The 27,823-nt window shown below is 47.7% G+C and overlaps 1 protein-coding gene across 1 annotated transcript in view; it reads left to right on the forward strand.

Annotated features, from left to right (window-relative positions):
* The first annotated feature begins 419 nt into the window (after positions 1–419).
* The window catches only part of RPS6KA5 (ribosomal protein S6 kinase A5), a 212,667-nt gene continuing 185,263 nt past the window's right edge, over positions 420–27,823 (forward strand). The window contains exon 1 of the mRNA XM_056133486.1: positions 420–613. Coding sequence (XP_055989461.1) covers positions 547–613 — 67 coding nt within the window. The 5' untranslated portion in view covers positions 420–546. The remainder of the gene's footprint in view (positions 614–27,823) is intronic.

A 27,823-nucleotide genomic window follows, 5' to 3' on the forward strand; every position in this document is an offset into this window, starting at 1 on the left:
ATCAGCCCTCCCCGCCTCTTTCCGCCACGGCCAATCACAGACCCCGAACGCCTCCTGCCTACTAGACACTGTTTACTAACACAGAAGCTGGGGAATAAGGGGTGTGACGGCTCCGGGGAGGTCAGGGAAGGGAAGGTCTGGACTGCGCGTGCGCGCCCGCGGGTGGGCGGGGCCGGGACTCGGGGCCCGACCAATCCGAGGCGCCGCGCTCCTCCCTCTCCTGCCTCCCCGCCAAGCAACAACAATTCGGGGAGCGGGGCGGGGCGGCTCCGGGAGCGTCGGGGCGGATGGGCCAATGGGAAGCCGGCGTGGGCCGGTGCGCGCGCGGGGCGCCCAATGAGCGCCCGCGGCTGCTCGACCTTGCTGGCAGGGGGCGGGGCGGCGGGGCGGAGGCGGCGGCGGCGGGGCCGGGGGGCGGCTTGGTTGCGCGGTACTAGCGGTGCCCGCCGGAGGGGGAGGAGGCGGAGGCGCGAGCCGCGCGGCCGGAGCGGGAAAGCGCCGCCCGTCGGCGTCGGCTCGGACCCCGCGCGCCGGCCACGGGAGAAGATGGAGGAGGAGGCGGGCGGCGCGGCGGGAGAGCAGCTCCTCACGGTCAAGCACGAGCTGCGCACGGGTGAGCGACCCCGCCCTCCCGCGGGTGCCCGGGCGCGCGGGCGGGGGGGCGCGGGGGGCGCGGCCTCGCGGGGTCCCCGGGGGATCGGGGCGCGCGCGCGCCCCAAAGTTTCCCGGGGTGCGGAGGGGCGCCGGGCGCGCGCCCAGAGCCGCCGCCGGACCCTGCCGCGCCGCGGCCCCTTCCCGCACAGGTGACACCGCTGTCACTGCGTCCCTGTCGCGGGGGGCCGGGGCCGCCCCGAGCTGGGGGGCGCCGCGGACTTGGCCTCCCGCGCCCGCGACGTGGCCCCGCTCGGGTCTTGTGGCACCATCCCTTCAGGTCTGCCGCTGTCCTGCACGAGGGAACATTAAAATTAAAAGAATAATAATAAAAAAATAATAAAAGGGACGCGGGTGGTGGCTGGTCCCGGGGCTTTTCATAGACCCCAGAGAGATAAAGCGGGATCAGAGGCTCCAGCTCCTGCCACGGGGAGCTTTTTTTTTTTTTTAAATTTGCAAACCACATGAAATCCTAGACTTGGCCTTGAATTTCTCGCAGAGGTTCCCCGGAGGGAAGGAGAGGCTGCCCGTGTCCGCCTCTAGGTAAAAGAAGGGCAGCGAGCAAGCTGCCTCGGGGTGGGTGGCGTTTGCGTGCTAGGGTGTGAGGTCGCTGGAGTTGTCCCAAGCTTTCTACTTGTTAAATGACTTGGCTCCTCGTCGGGGGTGGGAGGGCGGGGGGAGCAGGTTGTTCGTTTTGGAAAGCGCTTGTCTGCACGAACACGGTCTGGAGCTCAGAAGAGAGATTCATTTCGGAGTCTAAGAATAAGACCTTTCCAGTAGCTGCTGCCCCGTTATTGCTCTCACACCTTCTCAGGAGCACGGAATACGAGATGCAGTGATACCGCTGTGGAGAACAGTCCCTTCCACCTCTACCCCTCCCCTCCTTTTTTTTTTTTTTTTTTTTTAGAAAAACAACAAAATGTTGGGATGTGCTTGTGTCTTATAGGGTTGGATTCAGGTGTAGGCTACTGCACCCCATGCTTCTGTTTGAAATGATTGTAAGTTAGAGGGAGTGCAACTTCTGGTGTACCTAACTGTGTCTAAGACTATTAGCATACAACTGAGTGCCAGCATGGTGACTTGATTCAAGAGAGCTGTGGATTTCATGCCTTCTTCCACAGTTTTTCAGTCTCAGTGAATTTGTTATGTATACTAAGCCATTTCCTTTGTGGTCTTCTTTGGTTACTAATGTAACCTGTGTCAGGTAAGCGGTTAGTTCAGATGTTTCTCCTTTAACTTTATAGACAGCTGATGTTTTCAAAGAACTGTTACATCTTTTATTATTCAGTATTAATGTCTGATCAATATCAGGGGCTTTTCTTGGGGTGGATATTTTTTGAATTTGTCTTAACCTTGCACAACGGTATATTGATTTGTCTACGGATCATGCCTGTGCAGTGAAGACCACTTGAGGTCATATGCTCCCAAGTCACTGACCGTGGTTCAACAAACAGCTTTTTTGCTAACTGACCAAGGAGCCAACCTACATGCTAGGCAAGTCAGCCAGCTGCTCAGTTTCTGGGTTTTGCAAACAATGCTAGTTTTGTAGAAAACAATGAGTACTGCTTTATTTCCCCTTCTCTAGTAACTGTGTGAATCATCAAGCTGCAAGTTTGCATCTCAGAAAATGTTCTGATGGATGGTGAGATTATACTGAATTCATTAGGACTGTTAACTGTCAAAGGAAATGAAGAGTCATTTTGATTTATTGCTGAACATTGGAGCAACTGACCGGATATCGTGGTCAAAGGCTCTGTTAAAATATAACTTGAAAGATTTGCTCGACTTCAGCCAACTGTGCTCCTTGTCAGCACATGGTACTATAATAAGCAGCAAAGTCATTTGATCTGCCGTGGTCCCTTGCTTCTGAAAATGTGGCAAGCATATAGTCCTATCAGCTCACCAGTTGGTGATTGCTTGTTTGTGCCTCACACTTAGTTATTGTATGCCATAGGGTGAAGGAAAGTTGCAGAGGAAGGAGTGGAAATGGGCGTCTTTTATTTTGCTCTGCTGGGGCTGGAACCCAGGTCCTCCATATGCAAGGCTGCTCTGCCACTGAGTCACATCCCCAGCCCATGGGATGGCAATGGTTCTAGTTGTGTAGAACACAAAGTAGTGCGGTATATCTGACCCTGGAATTGGAAGACAGGCATTTCTGAGTCCCGGTGCTGCCACTTAACTAGCTCTCTGAGCGTGAACAGGTCACTTATATCAGACATGCAGCTCTCAACAATAACTGTGTGAGGATGGAATGAGACTCTGTGGGGAAATGGTAGGCAGGTCTTAGGTCACGTTGGTTGAATGCAATTCTGAAAGAATTGAACAGTACTTTAAAGTATGTGAATTGGAGTCCGAATCACCCGCTTGGGCTTAATTTAGGCCACGTTTGTTCTGTGTAGACCTCGTCTTCTGAAGGAGTCAACTCCAGAGATCTCTGATACTATCAGACAACCTTCTCTTCAGAAATATTTAGCACACAGTGCTGTAAATAATAATTGATTTACTGCTCTGTGGTAGGTTATAAGACCCTTGAGGGCAGGTATTCTTTTTTTTTTAACACTCTTTTTTGTCTTTTTTTTTCTTAAATTTTTATTAGTGAAACACCATGAGGTACAGTTGTACATGTACAAATTTTTGTGCTTGGGTTTCAGTTATACAATGATCGAATACCCATCCCTCCACCAGTGCCCTTTCTCCACCACCACTGATGAGGGCAGGTATTCTGACCTTTGTCATTTCAGCCCTGGTGTTTAGTAGGTAAACAGTCATAGAATGAATTAATTTAATGGGTAAACTACTTAACTGAGCATAATAGTTTGTTTTATCTCCTGTATCAAACAGTGAATTAATGGAATAGATGAAATATAGAACTGAGTCTACTGATTTATTCCCAGTATCTTGCAGATTGAAATATTGATGGCAATGACAAAAAATGCTGAAGCGTGAAGAGTAAAAGACTGATTAGATCAGTTAAGCATAGATTTCCTGAGTGATTTCTGTTTTCTAGGTTAGAAGGTACAGATGACATAAAAAAATGATGAATTTCACTCTCTGATAGCAAGGGAGGAAGCTCTGTAAGTCCGTATTTAGGACATACTGCTGAAGGTCTAATAATAGAGGCATAGACAGCAAATGGTAGCTGTGAAAAACCCAACTCTGGATTCCAATAGCCTAACTGTTGAGCAGCAGAAACACAGAAAGATTGGCCTGTTATCTAAAGAATATTGGATTTTCTTGTCCGTTCATTTGCTTGGCAAATACTTCATTACGCACTGTGTGCTCTGTTAAGACACTGGGGTTACCAGAGACGGGAGGTTTCCCAACCAAGGAACCTCTGCAACTTCAGAGAGGTGTTTGTCTGTTCTCTTTCCATCTCAAATCGGTGCTGACCTCCACGGGCCACTTCATTCTTCATTGCTGTGTAGCTTTCCCTACCCGGGAATGAGGGCTGCTGGCAAACTTGAAAGTTTTTCCTGTCTCAACGTTTCAGGCCCCGGGAGAGATAACACCTTTGTCTCAGGCTCAGGAATTGATGTCTCAGGGAAGGACTTGTTTGGTTTAATGTTTCTCAGGTGCCCACTTTGGGCTCATTCAGCCAGTCATCGCTCTCTGCAGTCAACAGAGAGGTGGGAATGGAAGGAAACTTTTTGAACAGAAAACACTGGAGAATAGACAGCTGGAAAGATGCTGTTTGCTATCCCTTCGATTAGGAGAGAGAACTGAACACTTGGGCGAGGTTTAAGGAAGAAGCACGCAGGGTCTCTTCCTGGGGAGCAGGCGTTCTCGACTTCAGGGGCTCAAAGCAGAGTGTGCTGTCGGGACTGGGGAGTTGCCAGGCATGATGGTTTTCAGACACCCAGGGCTTCACACGGGGTCGAAGTCATGCATTGTGGCCAGCACTGCAGTCACCTGGAGACTTGTCTCAGCGTGGAGTTCCCCTTTCAGGAACGACTCGCATGTTTTCCATGGCGTGTGTCAGTACTTCTTGCCATCTCGATCTTGACGTCTCTGTACTTGCTTGGCGCTCCTTGTGATCCAGAGAGAATGAACACAGTGGAAGCTCAGTGCCCTGTCTGTAAAGACATGTACTTTACATATCTCATACAATAAGCTGCTTTTAGCATTCAGGTCCCACCCAGAAGTCCCTGTGGACCGCTCCTACCTTGGTGCTTTGGGGTTGTGCCTGGTGGTACTGGGGGGAGCACATGGTACCAGGGATTGAACCCAGTCTCCCGAACACACAGCATGCGTACTAGCCCTTTAAGCTATCTCCTTGGCCCCCAGATCCACTTTTTAAAAAGTGTATAATTCAGTGAATTTGAGTACATTTATAGTTATACAATCATCACCATGATCTAATTTTAGAACATTTCAATCACTTTAGGAGGAAACATTTCACCCATTTATATCAGTCACCCCAGATTTTGCAGCTCCAGGCAACCACTCATTCTGTTATTCTTTCCCTATAGAAGCAAATGCTTCTGACGGACATTTCATTTATAAAATTTTACAAAAATGGGGTCTTCCAGGGCGGCCACCCTTTATTGACTGTAGCGCTTTCAGGGTTCATCCTAGACATCATGATACAGGATCGTGAAGATTGATTGCTTCTTCTAAGCTTTTATGGCTTTAGCAGGTCCATTTTTGCTTTTGATCTAGTTTGAGTTGATTTTTGAATGGCATGTGACATAGTCCATATTTTTTCCCATGTATATGATTCACTTGTCCCAGCACCATTTGTTGAAGGACTCTCCCCCAACCCCATCCTCCTTTTATTATCTTGTCATCTTTGTTCAAAATTAATTGAGCACAGTTTTATGGGTTTATTTCTGAGTTCTCAATTTGAATATTAATTCATTGATCTTTTTTTTTTTTCTTTTTGGGTCACACCCGGCAATGCTCAGGGATTACTCCTGGCTCATGTACTCAGGAATTGCTCCTGGTGGTGCTTGGGGGACCATATGGGATGCTGGGAATCGAACCTGTGTCGGCCATGTTGGCTGCATGCAAGGCAGACGCCCTACCCACTGTGCTCTCTCCAGCCCCCGAATTCATTGATCTTTACTTTTTCTTTTTTTTTTCCCCCTTTTCGTTTTGGGGCCACACCTGTAGTGCTCAGGGCTTACTCCTGGCTCTACACTTAGGAATCACTCTGGAGGGCTTGGACCCCATCTGGGATGCCGCAGATTGAACCCGGTTGGCCATGTTCCCTGCTGTTGTACTATCTCTCTGGGCCCTCGTTGATCTTTATGTATATCCTTATGGTAGTACTTATGCTGTCTTGAGTTTTGTAAGTTTTGGAGTTGGGAGTAAGAATCCTCCAGTCCTTTTTTTCCCTTCAAGATTATTTTGGCTAGCTGGGTGAAATCCCTTCAATGAATTTTAGGATCAGTTTGCTAATTTCTGCAAAAAAGCCAGCTGGGCTTCTGGTGGGGGATTGCATTGAATCTGTATGTCAGTTTTGGAAGTGTTTCCAACTTAGCATACTTGTTTCTCTGATTCATGAACATGAACATAGAATATTTTTCCATTTATTTAGAGCTGTCGTGTGTTCCCACATTTTGTAGTTTTCAGAGGAAAAGTTTGAATTTTGTTGAATTGAGTCCTTAGTGTTTTATTCATTTTGGTACTACTGTAAAAGGGATTATATTTTAATTTAAAATTTGGATTGTTATGGGCTAGGGAGATAGTACTGTGGGTAGGATGTTTGCTTTGTGTGTGGTTGACCCGGGTTTATGTCTTTGGCACCCCAGATGGTCCCTGGAGCCCATCAGGAGTGATCGCTCAGCCCAGAGCCAGAAGAAATCCCTGAGCACTGCTGGGTGGCACCCAATGCGTCCAAATCTTATTTGGATTATTGAAATAATATAGAAATACAGTCTTTGTGTGTGTGTGTGTGTGTTTTGTACAAATGATTTTGTACTCTGCAGCCTTGCTTAGCTAGTTTACTAGATATAATAGTTTTTAAAGTGGCTATTTTCTGTTTACAAGATACTGCCTAGAAAAAGAGATGGTTTTACTTTTTCCTTTCCATTCCGCATGCCTTTATTTAATTTCTTGCTTAATTGCTCTGCCTAGAACATTTAGTACGATGTTCAGTAGCATGGGTGAAAGTAAATATCCTTGTCCTTTTCCTGATCTTAAGGGGAAGCATTAGTCTGTCACCATTCTGTATAAAGTTAGCTGTGAATTTCTCATAGAATCCTTTTTCTTTTCCTTTTGTTTTTGTCTTGGGGTACCTGCCAGTGCCAGCAATTAAACTTGGGGCTCCTGCATGCAGAGTATGTTAAGCCACTTCCTCAGTCCTAAAGTAAAATCAGCTTCTGATTAGTTCTATAGGAGTATAGTGATGACCTCCAATATGACACTTGGACAGATGTCAATGACAGTCTATCTCTGATGGGAATGAGCTTCCATCTTTATAGCATATGTGCAGAAATAGGTATTCCTGTGTGTGTTTTTAATAATACATTTTTCTTGAGAAGTGTGTGCAGATCTTGTGGTTCTATCTTTATTTTTGTAGGATATATTGAAAAGGTTAAAATGTAAAAAATACATGGGCCAGAGTGGTAGTGAAGTAGGTAGGGCCCTTGTTTTGCAAAAGGTTCACCTGGATTTGATCCTCAGCCCTCCATATGGTCCTCTGAGTCTGCCAGGAGTGTAGAGCCAGGAGTAAGCCCTGAGGACTGCTGGGCCTGGCCCAAAACACAAAAACAAAATGTGAAAATAGAGACTATCAGTATCACTCTAATTTAATTCCCTAGAGTGCAGCTTTTAAGACATTATTATTATTTCTGTTCCTATTATGGTTTTTGGGCCACATCTAGTGGTGCTCAGGGTTTATTCCTGGCTCTGCACTCAGGAATCACTCCTGGCAGGACTGGGGGACCATATGGGGTGCCGGGGGTGAACATGGGTTATCACATGCAAACCCATCATAAGGCAAACAAAACACCTCACCCACTGTACTATCTCACCAGCCTCTCAGAAATGATTTCCTAACTCTCTACCATGTTTTAGAAAGTAACCTAAAGGGGAAAAGGAGGCAGCATCTCAGCCCTCAGGGTTAAGTACAAATCTATTTTGTATTTGTAACCTCAAGGGGGAAAACCCTTTTTTGGTGACACGTCTAATGTATCATCAGATACAACAGTGATCTTTCTTCCAAAGAAGCAAGGAGGAATCTTGAAACCGCAGCTTCTTCGAGTCACACATGGTTTTGTGAGCAGGAGCTGAAGATTGGGGAAGACTCCAGAGAGAAGAGAGGGTTTAGCCTGGTAGCATCATGCGTTGGCTGAAGCTTCAGAGTTCAGCCCCCTGTTGAGAGATGTCCTGAGACGCAGGGGGCTGTCCCATGCACCTCCTTTGGGCATCTGGGATGACTTACCAATCTCTTCTTTCTGCACCTTGTGAGTACCCTCACTCCTGCTGGGCCCTTGGGTGCCAGGTCAGCAGTAGAATCTGCTTCTCTGCCCCCCTCCCCCCCAGGGTGCAGGTGTAGCCGTTTCTCCAAAAGCCAAAGAAGCTCTCTGGACTTTATATATTCCTAAAGTTGTGACCTAGCTGGCTGCTGCATTTAAAAACAATTTCTGGGGCAGGAGAGACAGTAAGGTGCTTGCCTTGACATAGGTTTGGTCCCCAGCACTGACATGGTCGCCTGAGCACTGTCTGGAGTAATCTCTGAGTACAGAGCAAGGACCCATCTCTGAGCACAGCCAAGTATGCCTGCAAACAAAAACAGAAACCAAGCAAAAATGTCAAGAACACCTACCTCCTCTGTAGTGCAAGGAGAGTGCGAAGGTGAAATTCCTGACTCTGGGGACTTGTTTTTGTAGTTATTTTATTTCACACAAGTTTTTCTGTAGGTGTGATGCTCTTGGTGTATAAGTGGGTTCCCGACCCAACATTGTGTAAATAGTTTTTTTTCAAACTATCTGGAATATAGAAGATGCACTTTGTTCTTAAATAAATTCTGTTATCAACTCTTTTCTTTTTGGGTGGGTTGGTTTGGGGCCACACTTTAGCTGTGCTCTCTCCAGGTGAGACTCAGGGGGACAGGTATGGAGTTGAGGATCGATTCAGTCATGTGCAAGGCAAGAGCCGTATCCATTGTATCTCCAGCTCTCTTATTAACCTAGTCGGACACAGAAAGCCAACTCTTTGATTATTATTATTATTTGCTTTTTGGGTCATACCCAGCAATGCTCAGGTGTTACTCCTGGCTTTGCACTCAGGAATTACTCCTGGCGGTGCTCAGAGGACCATATGGGATGCTGGGAATCAAACCTGGGTTGGCTGCGTGCGAGGCAAACACCCTATCTGCTGAGCTATCTCTCCAGCCCCCCCCCCTTTTTTTTTATTTTTGGATCACACCTGGTGATGTTCAGTGGTTACTCCTGGCTCTGCACTCAGGAATTACTCCTGGCGGTGCTTGGGGGACCACATGGGATGCTGGGAATCGAACCTGGGTCGGATGTGTGCGAGGCAAGCACCCTACCTGCTGTGCTATCACTCCAGCTCCCAACTCTTTGATTAGATGCCCATTTGTATCTTTACTACTGTGTTGATTTGATGTGACATTGCCCCCTCCCCTTCACCCCATGTCCATGTTCTCACCTCAGAGCTGTGTCTACTTCCCTCAGGGGCAGAGTAAGGTGCTCCCGCGCTTCAATCAAGGATCTTAATTCTGGATTATGCAGACACACCTAAAGTGACTGTAGGGTTCTAAAAGGGAGGCGAGAGGCCAGACCGGAGCAGGTGAGGGGAGGCTGGAAGCCAGGTTGGAGCAAAGAAGTCTTTGCTAGGAGGAGGCCACGAGCCATAGAACGTAGGCAAGCCTCTCCGAAAGCGACAAACCACGGTCATCTTGACTTAACTGGGTCATCAGACCAGTTTTAAAATTTTGACCTCCAGAACTGTAGGAAAACAAATTTGTTTTGTTAATGAGCCATGAGGTTTCTATTAAATTTTTTTTTTTGGGGGGGCACAATTTGGGGATGCTCAGAGGTTACTCCTGGCTTTACATTCAGGAATTACTCCTAGCGGTGCTCGGAGAACCATATGGATTCTGGGGATAGAACCTGGGTTGGCTGTATGCAAGGTAAACACCTTACCCCATGTACTATTGCCCTGGCCTCCCGTTGTGGTTGTTGTTGTTATTATTATTATTATTTTTCAGCAGCACTGGTACACATATGCCTTGTTTCAGTTTGGGTGAGCCACGAGATAATTTTGCCCGGACCAGGGAATCGAGTATGAGAGCAATGTGAAGCATTTAGCTAAACAAACAACTCTTTCAGTAGAAAATGGTACCAAGTGTCATTCTTCATCAGAGCAGAGTGGTGTCCTCTCTGGAGGAATTCACGAGAAGACATTCCTCTCTGAGCTTAGTGCTAACCTTGTGGAGCTGCCTTTCAGCAGCTGCTGTGCTCCTAGGAATGTTATCAGCGGGCTCTTGCAGACCTCTCGTCACGCCGGTGGCTAGGAAGCTTCCAGTACCCAGCCTTTACCCTGGAAGAATTGTAGTCTGGCATAGTCCCCATTCTTTTCTTTTATTCTTTATCTTCTTCTTTGTCTTTTTTTTTTTTTCTTGTGGGGGTGGGTTTCGGCCTACACCCAGAAGTGCTCAGGGATTCCTCCTGGCTCTGTTCTAAGGGATCCCTCCTGGCCGTGTGCTCACGGATCCCTCCTGGCTCGGTTCTCAGGGATCCCTCCTGGCTTGTTCTCAGGGATCCCTCCTGGCCTTGCTTAGGGACCTTATTCTGTGCTGGGGATTAATAGGTCATGTGCAAGGCAAGTGCCCTCCCTGCTGTACTGTCTCGCTGGTCCATCATCTCTTTAGTTGATTTCCGTAATTTGCCCAAAACTTCTCCTCGTCTAAGGTAGGGATTTGGTTACGTATATAATTAAAGAAATATATGTATATGCACACATGTGTGAACCAACTATAAATGCTGTGTGCAGGTTGGAAAGTGAATTCATTTTAGGGTGGTCACCTATTAAGCAGTGCTCAGGGGGCCTTAGGGCCTCTCTTGGGGACACTTGGGAGTGGGGCCAGTGAATCAGTGCTGAGACAGAAGATGCAGTGCTGCTGTGGCCCTGCAGTGCTAGGGACCACCAGGGATACCCCGGCAGTGCTCCGGACCCCTGTCACTATAGCTGATGCTTAGGGGACCTCCAGCCTTCCACCTGCGATGCTTGGGGTTTCATGGTGTGCCTAGGATTGGACCCTTGTGGGGTCTATAATTCCTAGTCCAAATATTTGTCTTTCTGTAGTCTTTCTGTAGTGTTTTGTTTCTTTCTTTTTTTTTCTTTTTGGGTCATACCCGGTGATGCTCAGGGGTTACTCCTGGCTCATGCACTCAGGAATTACTCCTGGCAGTGCTCGGGGGACCATATGGGATGCTGGGAATTGAACCTGGTTGGCCATGTTGGCTGCTTGCAAGGCAAACGCCCTACCCGCTGTGCTATTGCTCCAGCCTCAGTGTTCTGTTTCTTAAATATAATCTTTTGTTATATAATGTTTGTGCTGTATTTGTTCCAAAGAGAAAATAAAATTTGTAGTTATATTTAAAAAAACCCAGGTACAGCCGGTAGGGCGTTCGCCTTACAAGTGGCCAACATGGCCGACCCGAGTTCGATTCCTCCGCCCCTCTCGGAGAGCCTGGCAAGCTACCAAGAGTATTCGATATGCCAGACACAGTAACAACAAAGTCTCCAATGGAGACGTTACTGGGCCCGCTCGAGCACATCGACGATCAACGGGAGGGCCTTTTAATGAGAAATCAGTACATATATCTATTTAAAATACGGCAAGGGCTGGAGCGATAGTACAGTGTATAGGGTATTTGCCTTATTTACTTCAAATAAGGGTTCAGTTCCCCACATCCATATGGTACTCTTAGCACTACCAGGAGTAATTCCTGAGTGCAGAATCAGGAGTGACCCCTGAGCATTGCTGGGCATGGCAAAAACCAACCAACCAACCAACCCCACCCCCCAAAACCCCCAAAACAGGCAAGCCAGCTTGCTTTCTAGTAACAAAAATAGCATGTTTGAAAGGCAGTTAGGGGAGTATCCCATCTATAACTGGAAAATCCAGCCAGATGAAGCACTCTGTTCTCTAGTTGCATCAATACTAGAGTGGAATTTTATGTTTTTCCTAAAGGAAAATTATTGAAAGTATTTAACAGGGGCAGAGTTGTACTTGATGTTGTAATGCAGTGTTGTGCTAGGAAGGTGAACCGTGCCAAGTCTTAGCCGACTTGGGACAGACAATGTTCCCTGTAAACTTGCCCATATCAGCATGATTTATAAGGAAATGCCGTAGTGACGGTCAGAGCAGGACAAATCCAGTGGGACTGCCACATACCAAAATCAAAATTCTGACCTCAGTTTGCTATGATGTGTTGGGTGGGAGAGTCTTGGTTTTATTCAGCCATTAAAGCTGTGTCAATTTCTGAGTATTGTGTCCCATAGGAGACGCTGAGTTTTATGGGGAGAAAATCCGACATGTTTTCGACCCTCATTAACCCCCCACCCCCCGCCCTCCAAAAAAGACCCTAAATACAGACTTAAGCATCTGAGTCCATGGCTGCAGTTGTGCTAAGCTTTGGGGAAGCCCGGGATTCGATGAGGGGGGATCAAAGAGCCTGGCTGCATTCTGTGGGAGGGGTGAGGGAAAGCTTCTGTGAGGAGGTGACACTCCTAAGCGAAGGCCCTAAGATTTATGGGGTGACAAGTGGGTGGAGGCGTGAAGCTTTTTCTATCAAAGGAGGCCACACTCATGGTCCTAAAGTGGAAGTAGCCTCAAAGACTAGGGTTACTACAAGAGACCTTTGTGGCTTGAGTGACATGTGTCAGTCAACCAGGGGAGTCATATGAAATAGGGCTGAAAAGGCAGCAGGTTCTGTAGGTCACCACAGAGTAATCAGACACCGCGTAGAGAGCACGGTGGAATCATTCCAGGGGATTTGGGCTGGGAGTGAGATGAGTTTTGTGTTGGAAAGAAACACCTCTCTGTGTAATGGGCCGAGGAAGAAGGATGCTGTGCAGGAAACTGCTGCAGCCGTTCCGAGGGAACCGTTGGGATTGGGTTAGAGCCCAGTGGACTCCCAGTGCTCGAGTCTTTGCGGGAGGCATTCAGGGGAGAGAACTGACAGGACTCAGTGCTGGATTGGTATAGAATTTTCTGGGTGGAACAGACTTTTTTTTTTTTTTTTAATTAGTGAAACACCATGAGGTACAGTTGTTGACCTTACAAGTTTTTGTGCTTGGGTTTCAGTTATACAATGATCGAGTACCCATCCCTCTACCAGTGCCCATTCTCCACCCCCAATGATCCCAGTAGCCCTCCCAACCCACCCTTCCCCCCCATCCCATCCTGCCTCTGTGTCAGGGCATTCCCTTTTGGAACAGACTCTTTTTGCAAGTGCTGTTTGCTCTAAGGGTGTTTTAATTGCCACACAGCAAACGATAGCAGGTCACTCAATAAGGTGGTGTTCTTCAGCATCGTTTTATTGTAACATGAGTGTGGTGAGACCGAAGGTTCACAGCCAGGTCGTGTCTGTGTGGATTTCCTCTGGGGGCCCCGTTTCTGTCCATGATCTAGGGATGTGCCAGGTAGATATGGGGGTTCCTGATAGGGAAAGAGAGAGAGGGAGGGAGGGAGGGAGGGAGGATGAGACAGAACACAGAGTGGAGAGAAGAGGCGAGAAGAGAGATTCCAGCCACCGCGAGTGGAATAAGCAGGTTGGAGAACAAATGTCTGAAGGCATACAAATGATCGCTTCATATTACAAGTTTTGGGATCTTTTTATTTTATTTATTTATTAATTTTTATTAGTGAAACACCATGAGGTACAGTTGTAGACTTACAAATTTTTATTTTGGGATCTTTTTAAAGGAAGTTTTTGTGTCCGAAAATAGACCCTAGAAACTTAATTATTTATAGCAATTAGCCGGGGGTCAGCTTAGTTTGGAGTTGTGTTTCACTTAAGTTTAGTTTCCAAGAACCTATACACGAACTTAAGTGACGGCTCAGGGTGTCCCACACATTTAGTGGTTTGCGATAGTCCTCATTTATTTACTTTTCCTCATACCCACCCCTGAGAATAATCCTATAGCCCCACAGTTTCAGTTTGGCCAGGCTCAGTGGGAACCAGCCTGCGTTCACAGAGACTTGGGATAGGAACCTGCTCACAGGCTCACCCAGTTGCCAGATTTCAGAACCCTCGGTAGGTCTGAGCTCCCAGTTTCCGTGCAGGGCGCTGACACCTCCTTGAAGGCACCTGAGTGCCCCTTCACTTGGCCTCTGCGTCTTCAGGCAGCACCAAGCCCATCATGCCCTTCCTGTGATTCTGCCTTCTCTATCTCTCTGTCTGCCCTCTATACCCAGATTTAAACAGCCTCGCGGTGACCAGTAGCTCATTCATCCATCAGAAGGAGTCAGGGGCCTCTCATACTTCTCATATAAAAGTGAACCCCCTGGGCTGGAGTGATAGCACAGCAGGTAGGGCGTTTGCCTTGAACGCGGCTGACCTGAGTTCAATCCCCAGCATCCCATTCAGTCCCCCAAGCACCGCCAGGAGTAATTCCTGAGTGCAGAGCCAGAAGTAACCCCTGAGCATCGCTGGGTGTGACCCAAAAAGCAAAAAACAAACAGACAAACAACCAAACAAACAAAGTGAACCCCATCTTCTCGACCCACCCTGGGTCAGACCCACCTAGATGATCCCTCTCTCATAAGTGAACTGATTTGGAATCGGAATGGCTTCTGTACATTCCCTGTAGCCTAAGAGCGATATCTCATCTCATTCACTCCTGGGGATGAAATCAAGTGAGGGATCCTCTTCAGGTTCTGCTTTTTAATTCGCAGGTGGTCAGAACAGGAGACCTGCACGTGGGGTGGGTCGAGGAGATGGGGTTCAGTTTTATACCAGCCGTGGTAGGTTTAAGGTGGACGGGTGTGCGAATGGTCATTGTCTCGGTGAAAGCGGTGTGCTATGTGGGTGTTGTCACAAACTCGCATCCAAACACCATTTGGGCGGCAACTAATATTATGCTACATTTTCAGAGGCAGGAAACTGAGTCTGAGAGGAATCACTGGTTTGCTTAGGCTACCCAGGTAGTAAGTAGAAGTAGTCAGGCTTCAGCGCCCGTCTGTGCCTTATGCCCTCACTGGGGAATGGGGTAGAAGTGTAGTCACTGCTTTGGATAAAGAGCTTGGCGTCATTGGCATTTAGATGTCAGTTCAGGCCCAGGTGTGGATGACATCACCATAGGAAGGGAGTGGGAAACTCCCGGACATTAAGGATGGCTGGAGAAGGAGTTGGCAAGAAAGGGTACAGAGAGACAAGGAAAACCAGACGAAATCCTCTGGCTGTTTGGGCATAACATATGGTGCCTCAGTTAACTCTGTGCATCTCATATATTGCCCTTTTTACCTCTTACTAGTAAACACTCCTAGTTCATCATTTATGTTACAAATGTCAAGTTTAAATTAATGTGGCTTTCCTACCATAAGCACATACTGACTAATTCAGTGGATAAAATAAATATTTGGTACTTTTGAACGGAAACTAGAAATTATCCACAAAATTCCATAGTACTATAATCAGTTGTTACCAAAGTTTTCATAACTACATAATAAGTCATGTTTTTTCCAAAATAAAAAAAAAAAAGAACTCCTCTGCAGAGGGTATGCCCCAGAGCAAGAGTTCCATCCGGGTGATGGGCCTCGGTCTTTACCATGAGCAGTTTTGGGGGTGATTGGAGAAGAAGCCAGATTGGAATGGGCCGAGGAGTGGGTGCAGATGAAGACAGCTTTGGAGAGATGTGGTTAGGGAGGGGATTAGAGACATAGCCAAAGAGGAAGAGAGGGTGTGAAGGCATCTTTCTTCTGTTTTCGGTTTCGTGATGGGTGGCAGCTGGAGTTTGCTTAAGTACCGCAGGTCTTGATCTCTGAAACTACACCAGTAAGAGCCAGAGCCGCTGCCATCAGGGCCCGAGGGGGAGTGGCACATGGGGATGGGTGGGAGACTGACTCTGCAAAGGGAAGCCCACCAGAGCGCGGCTAAGGGGAGGTGCAGGTGCCTTTGAAGATTGGACACGGGAAGATAAGGGCATTTTAGCTCGTGGGTTTTATTCCTTTCCTTCCCCCAGATCTGGTGGTATTCAGACTTACTCCAGGCTCTGTCCTCAGGTATCACTCCTGGTGTCCTTGGGTCATATGGGGTGCCGGGTACTGGATTCAGGTCAGCTCCGTCGATGGCAAGTGTCCTAACCACTGTACTATTTCATTGGCCCCAGGGTTTTCTGAATTCTTTATTCAAAAGAGAAAAGGAGCATTGATGTTCCTGAAAATTGTTACTCTCTCACAGCTCTCATTGCAAGATTCTTAAATGTCCAAGCTGTATGTCCAGAGTAGGCACAAAACGTGATCCGTCATAAGTGAAACTTTCTATAGTGCGTTGTGCCGCGTGGAGGATTTCCATCTGAGCCATTGAGCGAACCGGTTCTGGGGCTTTCCAGCCAGGCAGCTTCCGGTTCTTTTTCTTCTTTTCCACAGATTTTGTATTTGGATGAGTTCATCTAAGTAAAATGGATGGGGTTCCCATTATATGATTGGGGTGGAGCAGGGGGAGGATGTTTATTGCTACTATCGTGCAGCATTTATGTTCTTACAGACTTGGTTTTCACATTGGCGTCACCAGGGAATTTTATTTATTTATTTATTTTTGCTTTTTGGAGGGTGGGCGGGGTGGGGCCACATACCTGGCGATGCTCCGGGGTTCCTTCTGGCTCTGCACTCAGGAATTACTCCTGGCAACACTCATGGGACCATATGGGATGCTGTCGATTGAACCTGGGTTGACCGCGTGCAAGGCAAACGCCCTCCCCACTGTACTGTCGCTCTGGCCCCAGCAGGGAATTTTAGAGTCAGTTGGCTACACAGGCACTGCTGTTTTACACACCCAGAGTACAGTGAGGCCTGGACAGAGTCACTGAGAGGGAAGCGGTGAGCCTTGCTTTCAAGTGTGCTGATGTGGAAGAGGGCTTTGCTCTCTCTCCAGCAGAATGCTGTCCACACGTGTGGCTGGAGGCCTCCCAGGCAGTCTTGGCCCCTTCAGGATCGCTGAAAGGCACCTGGCCGTGGAAAGGAAGCCTCCAGGTGGCCGTGCTTTCACTCCTCTGTGAGTGCTCCCCTGTTCCCCGGAATAAGGCCAACTGGACCCTGCCAACTTGGGTTAGAGATTGTAGATTTCAGTTCTGTTCGGGCTAGCATACTGTGCTGGGCAGCCCCTAAACTAGAGCTGCTCTGGCACATTGTTTTATAAATAATTTATTTGCCCCTAACAAGAAGGAAAAAAACCTCGAACAGCAGAGAAAGTTTTTTTTTTTTATTTCGCACTGCATACAATTGTCACCTTTTGATGGAAGCTAAATTAGTTCAAGAAGCTTATGTTTCCGTGATGTTGAGTAAGAAAAGACAAGGTTTCATAAGAGGACTTATTTCACAGCTTTATTGTGTTGGTCCCGGCAAATTAGATCCCAGATACATATCTTCCAGTTGGAATATTAAAAAAAAAATCTAAGCCTCTAAAAGTTGGTCGTGTCAGTTTATGCTCTGATAACCTCTCTTGGAAATCTTCCACTTCCTCCGACCACTTCTCCATTCCTTCTCCCACACGGCCCCTCCTTTCCCTGAACCTCAGACTCTCCTTTCCACAAACATTTGGGTCTTCTTGGAAGCACCAGCAGGAGCTTCCAGGAGCCGCTGGCCTTTGTTACTCTCTTCTCCACCAGCTTTCTTGAGAACATGTTGTCCCGGCTGTTCCTGCTTCCTTACCTCCCATTCCCACCCCTGTTCCCAGGGCTGGGACTTTAAGGGGCTTCAGAAGGCCCCTTGGCTCATGACTCCAAGGGGCACAGTTGCCCTGCGTTGCCTGGCTGAGTATCACCTGTAGTGGTCCTGAGGCCTCTGAGCAGCCTGGGGAGGCCCCAATTAAAAATAAACCTTAAAAATGAGAGTTGTGTTGGGGCTGGAGCGCTAGTACAGCGGGTAGGGTGTTTGCCTTGCACGCAGCCGACCTGGGTTCGATTCCCAGCATCCCATATGGTCCCCCGAGCACCGCTAGGAGTTAATTCCTGAGTGCATGAGCCAGGAATAGTCCCTGTGCATCGCCGGGTGTGACCCAAAAAGAAAAAAAAAAAGTTGTGTCTCTTTCTGGTCTATTGGCATTGTTCCTGAGAGCAGTCGGTGCTTGTGCACTGGTCCCTGCTCTGGTCCTTTTCCAGCTCTGACTGCCCCCTTGCCCTGCTCACCCGGGTCCCTCCACTGTGCCCTGTGAACCTTGGTGCTTCTGGGGGCGCCCCAGAGGGGGGCAGGTGAGAGCCCTCCTTGCCCCAAGGGAGCAAGCCCCAGCAGCCGAAAACCGCCAGAGCTCAGCCACCGCCCTGCCCAAGGCCACTCTCGACATGCTCGGGCTCAGCCTCACCCATGAGTGAACCTTTTCCTGGATCTTGCGGCCGCATTTGTGGCCGCATGACACCCCATACGACACACCCTACCCATACTCCAAGAGTGCTGCATCACATTTGATGGGGTTCAAAGTAGGAGGCGACTAACCCTAGAGGGAAATAATATATTATTTTGCTTTTGCATTGAGGCAGGGAATGGGGTTCGGGATGGAAATACCCGAAATATGGTAGTGAATGGTGGAATGGTGGTGGGATTGGTGTTTGAATATTAAATGTAGTCAAATATTGTGAACTTATTTATGAAATAAATTAAAAAGAAAAAGGTAGAAGGAGTTTTGGTGCTGCATTGTGGGTGCGTATGTAAACATCTGTGCCCCTCCTGTGGGGTTGGAGACCAGCCAGGCCCCCCTGTGGCATGGATCTCCTTCTCCAGGTGCCTCTGCTTCCAGCTGGCCGTGTCCTACCCAGCGGCAGGGCCCTCCTTCCCGAAGCCGAGCTAGAAATGGCCCGAGACTGCTTTCTGCTCACACTTCTCTCTCCCAGCCATCCCTGCAGCCCAGAGTCTGATTCTTTATCTGTGTCTTGTTGAACCACAGTCCCCACCACAGACTTAGGCCAGTTGGAAGCAGTCGTTTAGTTTTGTGTGTTTGCTACCGTGCTGAGCGCTCTTGTGTGTATGCTACTATGCTGAGCCTTCTGCAGGTCTCACTGAGCCCTCCTGCACATCTCTGTGATGGGCATACTTCCCAGCCCTCTTGAACACACCTTCACAGCTCAAGGGTGATGACGGCACATGCTCATTCATGTTTACTCCATCCAGGCCCCTGTATGTGCCTTTTTTTTTTTTTGGCTTTTTGGGTCATACCCAGCGATGCTCAGGGGTTGCTCCTGGCTCTGCACTCAGGAATTACTCCTGGTGGTGCTCAGGGGTCCATATGGGATGCTAGGGATCGAACCCAGGTTGGTTGCATGCAAGGCAAACGCCCTACCCATTGTGCTATCACTGTGGCCCTTGCTGTGTCTGCTTTTGGGCACATGCTCTGCCCACTTTTCCATTCTGCTCCAGGACTTTGATTCCTGTGCCGAGATCTAGGATCTGGGTGGGAGCCGACGTGGCTTACAAACGCTGGTCCCAGAACCTAAGAGTTTCCCTGTGTCACTGAGAGCACAGCAACTTATGATACCTGACGGCGTTTCTCGGCCCTTGGCCTCAACTGGGGGCGGCCTTCTATAGCCTTCCCTCCTCCAGGCCAGTGCTCACTCCTTCCTCTTCCTGACTGACTTTCCAATTGAACCCTGTGCCCCTGAGTCCCCCTCAGGGGAGGCGGTGGAGGGCTCTAGAAAGTATCCCTTGAGGGCACTGTTGGGGTGACTCAGCCAGGTGGCAGCAAGGACAGCATGGCAGCTGGGAGTTGGGGTAGGTGACGCCTGCCTCTGAGGGATCGGGACAAGCCTTGTATGGAAGACACAGTGTCATGCCATGTCACACAGTGTCATGCTCTAGCCTCGAGGGGCTTGGGACAGTGGTGATGAGGGCTCCGAAATTGGCCGACCCCTTTGACTCGGTGGGGCCTTGACCACTAGAGCTTGGCAGTTCCATCAACATTTACCCTGAAGAGCAACTTGTGAGAAGAGGGACCTCTTGTATTTAATTTTAAAAAAAATTTTTGGCACTATGATTTATGATACGAATAATGGCAGGGTTTTGTGCCTGACACACGTCACCACCACACCCTCCACCAGCATCCCCGTGTCTCACTCTCCCGCTTCCTGTCCACTCCTATCCCCTCTGCTGTGAGAGGCTGCCTACTAAAGACCACTCCTCAGTTTCTGTTGCTTTGGGGTTGTTGTTTCCTCACTGTGTTTCTTTATAACCCCCATATCAGGGAGACCGTTCTTTATCTTACGCCCCCTTCTGACTGACTTCCCTCAGTGTGGTGTTCCAGATCCTTCCTTTGTAGCAGCAAAGTGCATGATCTCTTCTTTTCTTCTAGCTGAGTTGTATTGCCTTGTGGATATGTACTCTCTCTCTCTCTCTCTATATATATATATTTATATATATACATATATATATATAATTTTTTTTTATCCAGTCATCTGCTTTTGGATAGTAGTGTTGTTTCTAGATTTTGGCTGTTGTGAGTGGCGCTGTAACGAACATAAGGATGCAAACGTCTTTTCTGAAGAGAGTATTTGGGTCCTTGGGGTAGATGCCCAAAATTGGAATTGCTGGGCCCTGTGGAAGCTCAGTTACTCAGTTTTTGAGAAGTGGCCATATTGTTTTCCAAAAAAGATTGAACTATTCAACATTCCCACCAGCAGTGAATGAGGGTTCCCCACATCCCCGCCAACACTGGTTTATTTTAGTCTTTTGTGCCAGTCTCATAACAGTGAGATGATATTATTGTTTTGATTTGCATTTCCCTGATGATAAGTGATGCAGAGCATTTTTTCACGTATCTTTTGGCCATCTGTATTTCTTCTTTGAGAAAGTTTCTCTGTATCTTTTCCCTCCATTTTATGTTTTTTTTTTCTTGTAAAGTTCCACCAGTGCTTTATATATCTTGAATGTTTACCCTTTGTCAGATGTGTGATAGGCAAATATTCTCTCCTTGTTTATGGAGTTGTCTTTTTAAAGGAATTATTTCAACACCATGATTGACAAAGCTGTTCCTAGAATAGTTGTTTCGGGCATTCAGTGTTCCAACATCCATCCCATCAACAGTGTGATCTTCCACCAGTGTCTCAAATTTCCTACCCATCCTCCACCCCTCTTCAACTTGCCCCCTTAGCAAGTACAAAAATTTATTTTATATTGCTTGTTACAACAAAATGGCAAATCATATGGAATTATTAAAAATCGTTAATAAAAGTTGATTTGTGATAATTGCTATATTTCACAATGGTGTTACTAAAGTCATTGAAGATTTACTGGGTGGCTTGGTGGTAGTTGAATCTTCTGTGCTATTGGGTGCAGGGGGCCTGCTAAACCACTCTTCGGCCCGCAGAGGTGGCCCTAGGGATCGATCCATAGGTGCAAGGAGGGACCAACCGAATGAACACAAGACACAAGAGACAGAGTGCAGTTTAGAAACAGAGAGAAAAAGGGACAGAACTTTATTGAGGGCTACAGGCTGTTTATATAGGGTCCGGGGTAGCCCAGTCATGAGCAGAAGCAATATACCCATACATGGGAAGGTCATCAACAAGAGTTTTACATAGTTTTTAAGGTAAACATTTGTACATCAAAGGGTCTTATAGCATTCAAGGTAAACATCTGTATATCAAAAGGTCTTATCGCAGCAGATGCAACAAGAGCTTTACATAGCATTCAAGGTAGACATTTGTATATCAAAGGGTCTTAGGAAGCCTCTAAGGAGGAAGCTCTCAGGGTCTGTGTGGGTCCCAACAAAGGTTGCTCAGTAATTCAAGATCTCACAGAGCAGTCTTGGCTCCTGACAATTGGGCTTAGTGGTTATCTGTGCAACTTTCCCATCTGATTTGCTGTGCTCCTACTGGGCTGTCAGTCTTGTGAAACTTGGAGGTATCTGATGGCTGCATATGTGGCTACACACTTCTGGAGCTGTGGAATTGGGGCAGTTTTGTGGCATGGCTTGCTGAGGTTCATTTGTAAAACTGGGCCAGTTATATGCCTAAGGGTGTTGGGTGTGGATGCAGGCAGCTGGGCCTTCTGGCAAGGGAGGGGGGAATCTTCCCTCCTTTCCTCCTTTTCCAAGAAGGTCCCAGAATTCTCAGCCTGAAGATCCATATACTTGGGATGATTCAGTGACTTGGCATTCTTTCGAGATTAGTTTTGGAGCTGAGTGGTGGTGGTGGAGTGGGGGGGGAGGGGGAGTGTCTTTTTTTTTTTTTTTTTAGTTCACAACTGTTCATTACAGGTAATATTCAAACACCCACCCAACCAGCAAACCTCTTCCCACCACAGTAAGAGGGAAGTGTGTAAAGGTTGTTGATTTCATTCTGGGGCTCTTTAAGCCTGCATATAAGAGAATACAAGCAAGTATGTTAAAACCAAACACATGTGTGCTGCTTTAGGTACATCAGTGGGCTAGAGTATAAGAAGTTGTGCAGTCACAAATGCGGCTGCATGCTCCAGGAAAAACTGCGTGGTTCTCTTCTGGGAGCTTTGTTTTATAGTCTCTAGATCTTGACTGTTGATGAGATTACATGGGGCAGCAGTTAGTGGGTGTGACTGCCAAGCTACTGGTAAACGGGGGATCTGGGTGGAGGAAGCCCAGTCCCGATCTGAATAGGCTTGGAGATCTCAGCCACGGGTCCTGCAAACCTGGGTTCCTCTGCCAGTTCCGTCATGGGTGAGGCTTGTCCGAGCATGTGGAGAGTGGCTTTGAGCACGGCTGTGGCTGAGTTCTAGAGGTTTTCAGCTGCCGAGGTTCTGCATGGGGCAGGGAGGGAGACTCAGCCCGTCCCCCTCAGAGGGGGCCCCAGTGAAAACAGCCTGGCGCAGAGGCAGGAGATTCTGCGGGGGGTGACTTTTTATTCTGGTAATTACTTCTCTTGCAGTGTGGAAGCTTCTTGGTTTGATGTAGTTCCACTTGTTTATCTTTGTTTCCATTTGCTTGGTCAGTAGCATTGAATCATTTGAAGATGACTCAAGATTTAATGTCATGAAATAGTCTGTGTTTTCCTCAGTGTAACTTATGGACTCACATCTGATATTGAGGTCTTTGGTCCATTTCGATCTTACTTTTGTGCATGGTATTAGGAAGTAATCTGAACTTTCTCTCTCTCTCTCTCTCTCTCTCTCTCTCTCTTGCTTGTGAAAAGTCAGTTTTTCCATCTCTTGAAAGGCTTTCCTTGCGCCACTTGATACTTTTTCCTCCTTTGTTAAAGGTTAACTGTACTTATACCTGAGGATCTATCTCTGGGCTCTCAATTTTATTCCATTGGTCTGAGAGTCTGTCCTTATTCCTGTACCACACTATTTTGATTATCGCAACCTTATAGTTAATTTAAAGTGAATCAAGATAAGCCTTTATCCGACAGTAGAGATAAGGGCCAGGAAGATTGCTCCATGGTTGGAAGCCAGCCTTATGAGCTGGGGAAAAGGCAGCTGGGATAGAGAAGGGATCACTAAGGGATCTATGACGGTTGGAGGGATCGCTTGGGATGGGAGATGTTTGCTGAAAGTAGACTAAGGAGCAAACACGATGGCTTCTCACTATCTGTGTTGCAAACCATAATGCCCAAAAAGTAGAGAGAGAGAGTAAGAGGGAAATTGTCTGCCATAGAGGTAGGGGATGAGGTGGGATGGGTGGGGGAGGGATACTGGGAACGTTGGTGGTGGAGAATATACACTGATGTAGGGATGGATGTCCGATCATTGTATGACTGGAACTCAGACATGAAAGTTTTGTAACTGTAGCTCATGGTGATTTAATAAACAACAACAACAACAACAAAAAGATAAGCCTTTATCCTCCCCCACCCCACCAAGCTATCTTCTTTCCCCCTAGAATGGCTTTGGTTATTTTGGGGGCTTTACTACTCCAGGCAAAATTCAGCAAGCGTTTTATCTGTGTCTTTAAAAATATCATGGGGTTTTTATAGCAACTACGTTGTGTCTGTATAGTGCCTTGGGCAACATTGTCATTTTGACAATATTAATCTTTCTAATCCATGAACAGGGGATGTGATTTTATTTCCTTGTGTCATTTTTAAAAAAAATTTTAGTAGTGATTTATAGTTTTTTAAAATATGTCTTCCACCACTTTCGTTAAGCTGATTCCTAGGTACTTGATTTTTCTGAGGTTCAGTTGTGAATGGTATATATTTTAGTGACATAGTAGTCCATAGAATACTTTATTTGAAGAAATAATAGATGAAAACTTCCCAAACTGAAAAAGGAGTTAGATACCCAGTTCCCGGAAGCTCAGAATATTAAACAAAATAAATCCAATAGAGAGTGAAGTTGCCTCGTCAAAGAGACTCTGAAAAGCAGCAAGAGAAACGTGCAGCATCTCACAGAAGGGAGCTGACAGCACCACTGGCAGATTTCTGCACAGAACCTCAGAGCCCAGAGCAGCGGTGACGTGACGGAGCCCGGGGAAAAGGCCTCCAGCCAAGAACACTCTGCCTGGTGGTTAAAGGGATTCACTGCCCCTGAACCAGCCCTTCGAGAAATAAGCAGAAAAGAAACCCAATTGGGATCATTTTAACATATGCTAAAAAACCCAAAGTGTGTGGGAGCTGGGCCCCTTCAGCTTTGTGCTTGTTACACAATTCATGGTAGGACGCTTTGACAGTGGGCCAGAGGGATAGCTTAATAGACTCAGGTGCCTGCTTTGCATGCTAGGGCCCTGGGTTTGATTCTTGACACTTTCTGGGTGCTCGGAGTAACCTCTGAGCACCAAGCTTGAAGTAGCCCCTGAGCACCACTGGGTGGAATCCAAAAATCTGAACATACAAGAACCAACAAACCTTTGGCACTGCCCATCAAAACCAAGTGACCCTCACCCATCCCTACCCCACCTCCCAGATTTCTCAGTGACAGTGACAACAACTTCAAAGGGAAGGGACACATTAAAAACCTTTAATGGAATTTTTCTCTCTTCCTTTCTTCTCTCTACCCTTCCCAGTACTGGGGATGGAGTCCAGGGCCTTGCGCTTCCAGGCAAGTGGCTTCTGTTTTGTTTTAGAACCTGTTAACACACACACACACACACACACACACACACACAGAGCTGGGGGGCTGCGGCTCACTGGAGGCAGCCTGACTATTTGATTGCTCTCTGAGGAGGAGGGGGACAGGCAAGTCAGGGGACTCTGGGTGCCCAGAGGAGTGGATAACGGCATTAGTCACCAGTGTGACAACTTACTGCAATTGTCCGGCAGTCCTGGAGATGAGGTGAAAGAGGTTTAATTTTCTGCTTTTTACCAGTGAGGAAATAGTCAGCCAAGGATAAGCCTTGAAAAGTATCACGTGAAGTGAAATGAGTCAGAAAGAGAGGGAGAGACATAGAAAGACTGCACTCATCTGTGGAATATAAAGTAACAGAATGGGAGACTAACACCCAAGAATAGTAGAGATAAGGACCAGGAGGTTTACTCCATGGCTTGGAAGCCGGCCTCACACGCTGGGGGAAAAGGCAGCTCAGATAGAGAAGGGAACACCAAGTAAAGGGTATTTGGAGGACCAGCTCGGGTTGGGAGATGCGGGCTGAAAGTAGACTATAGATCGAACACAATGGCCTCCCAATGCCTCCAGTGCAAACTACAACATCCAAAAGGAAAGAGAGAACAGAAGGGAATGCCCTGCCACAGAGGTGGGGTGGGGTGGGGTGGGGAATGAGGTAGGGGTGTGGGAGGGATACTGGGATCATTGGTGGTGGAGAATAGGCGCTGGTAGAGGGATGGGTACTCGATCATTGTATGACTGAAACGCAAGCACGAAAGTTTGTAAGTCTGTAACTGTACCCCACGGTGATTGATTAATAAAAAAAATAAAAAAAAATCAGTAAGCACAAAAAATAAAGGATAAGCCTTGATCTAAGATGTCTTCAGCTTTGTGGCTGAATGGGGTCAGAGGCCTGGACGGGGGAGCCTGGTTTTGGGACTCTTGCCCCTTCAGGACCCCCTCCCCACCACGGCAGCCCACAGTGGCTGCTTGTGGAACCCAGGCGCCCAGCAGGGAGGGATGGGGAGAGAGAGAGAACCTGGGAGAGGCTGTGGGCTTTGCAGCAGCTGATGGTCCCTGGAGTGTGGATCCTTTCCAGAGAAGTGTGAGCCCGGAAGGCTCTCCTGGGTGGAGGGGAGAGGAATGCACAGAGAAATGTCCACAGAACTCGGGGAGAGCCAAGGCCCGGGCTGCTCTGCGACTAAGCCACACCGCCAGGGTTCCAAGGCCACACCCAGGGCCTGGGCCTGCCTGGCTGTCCCGGCCTCTTCTCCCCAGGGGCACTTGTTCAGCAATTCTCATGGAGTGAGTATCTCCCAGGGGAGGTTTGGCCCACACCTGGTGGTACTCAGGAGACTCTACATAGCACGGGGGACTGAAGGCTCGAAGACAAAGCTGTCGCAGGAATGTTCAGGCAGATGTGCCTTAGCGTCTCAGCGCCCTCGATTTTCCAGGAATCCTCCGTGCAATGTTTTTCCGGTGTGGAGACCAGCTATCTGGATCCTGTTGGGGTGACACTGCTGGTTCCTTCTTAGAAGCTGCTCCAGCCCATCCTCTCCTGGGACTTCCAGAAAAATAACAAGATAAAACTTCAGCATCATCCACGCACGAATATTCTTGTTCTGGGAGCAAATGCTCAGGCAAAGAATTTCAAGACACGGCCAAGATGTACCAATAGGCGCTAGGGACCATTGCGGAAGGGTGGGTCTTGGAGGTGTCAAACCCGGAAGACGGAGTAAGGCTGGGATGGGACGGGGAGGGCTCATTCATGGGGGAGCACCACTCGGAGCTCAGGGTTACTCTGCACATCACCCGGTTTCCTGGAGTTTGCCCTTGAGTATGACCAGGGATAAATTATCAGAATACGCGTGCAGAGATTCAAGGCCAGATGTCTCCAAAGGCCTGGGGTGAGAATATCGCGGGAAGGATGCTTTGCACTCAAACAATCCGGATTTGATTTCTAGCTCCCCCCCCAATAGGGTACCCCAAACTCACCAGGAGTGATCCCTGAGTACAGAACCAGGAGTAAGCCCTGAGCACTGCTGGGTGTGGGCCTCAAAACGGGGGGAAAAGATCTCTGAAAAGAAAGACTATGAAAAGGGATTCATCCTAAGTGGTGGAGAACATATCTTCATGTTTTCTGGGAGGGTCCAGCGACAACTTCATTCGCCGTGTCTTACAGATTGTTCTGGTGAGAAACAGGCCACGAGGGGAGAGACATCCACGGATGCGGGTTTCCGAGTAGCCATAGAAATGCTGGGTTTGGAATCAGACTGTGTGGTGGCACTTAGCATCATCGGGAAGGTACAGAGGGCCACTGGCATCCAGGATATGTCCCAGCTGCTAACATCTCAGAGGGATCTGAGGCTTCACTTGTCTTTCTCTGTTGAACTGTGGCTGTTCCACTTTGGGGGAACACACTTAGCAGTGCTCTGTTGTGTTCAGAGGTCGCGCTCCTCGAACCCAAGGATGTGGGGTGAAAAGCATGCATACCAGTCCTTCGACCCATCTCCTTGTTCCCCCAAAGCCAACCTCTTTTCCTCCTTGAGTATCCTGCAGAGGTGGGAACCTTTAGAGGTGAAATCAGTTGGCCATAGGTTGTCACCTTTGAGGGTGAAATCTGTCAGTCTTAGGGTGTCATTTGGGGTCCTCAGTGATTGCTCTTCCTGTCTCTCTGTACTTTTCTGTGTTGAATCAGCAGTTGTGTAATTTCTTCCCTTTTTTATTTTTTGGATTACTTGCTTTTTTCTGTTCTTGGTTTTTCCACATTAGGATTTTTTTTTCTCATTTCCCAAATGTTTATTTGAAGATTTAAAACCAGTGAGGAGTGTTCTGTGATTATTTTTTCCAGCCTTGTAGCTTTTCTTTTGGAGGAGTTGGGATGAATTTATCAGCTGAGAAGCTTTCATTCGCGTTTCCATGTGTCTAGGGCTGGTTTGCAGCATCTGGCTGATATTCTGTCTGTCTGCTCCTCTGAGCCAGTGCCCTTCTCTGAACACTGTTGCATGTGACTGTTCAACACAGTTCCTGATGCTT

The sequence above is a fragment of the Sorex fumeus genome, unplaced genomic scaffold (genome assembly GCF_029834395.1).
Source record: "Sorex fumeus unplaced genomic scaffold, SorFum_2.1 ptg000098l, whole genome shotgun sequence".
NCBI classification, from domain to species: domain Eukaryota; kingdom Metazoa; phylum Chordata; class Mammalia; order Eulipotyphla; family Soricidae; genus Sorex; species Sorex fumeus.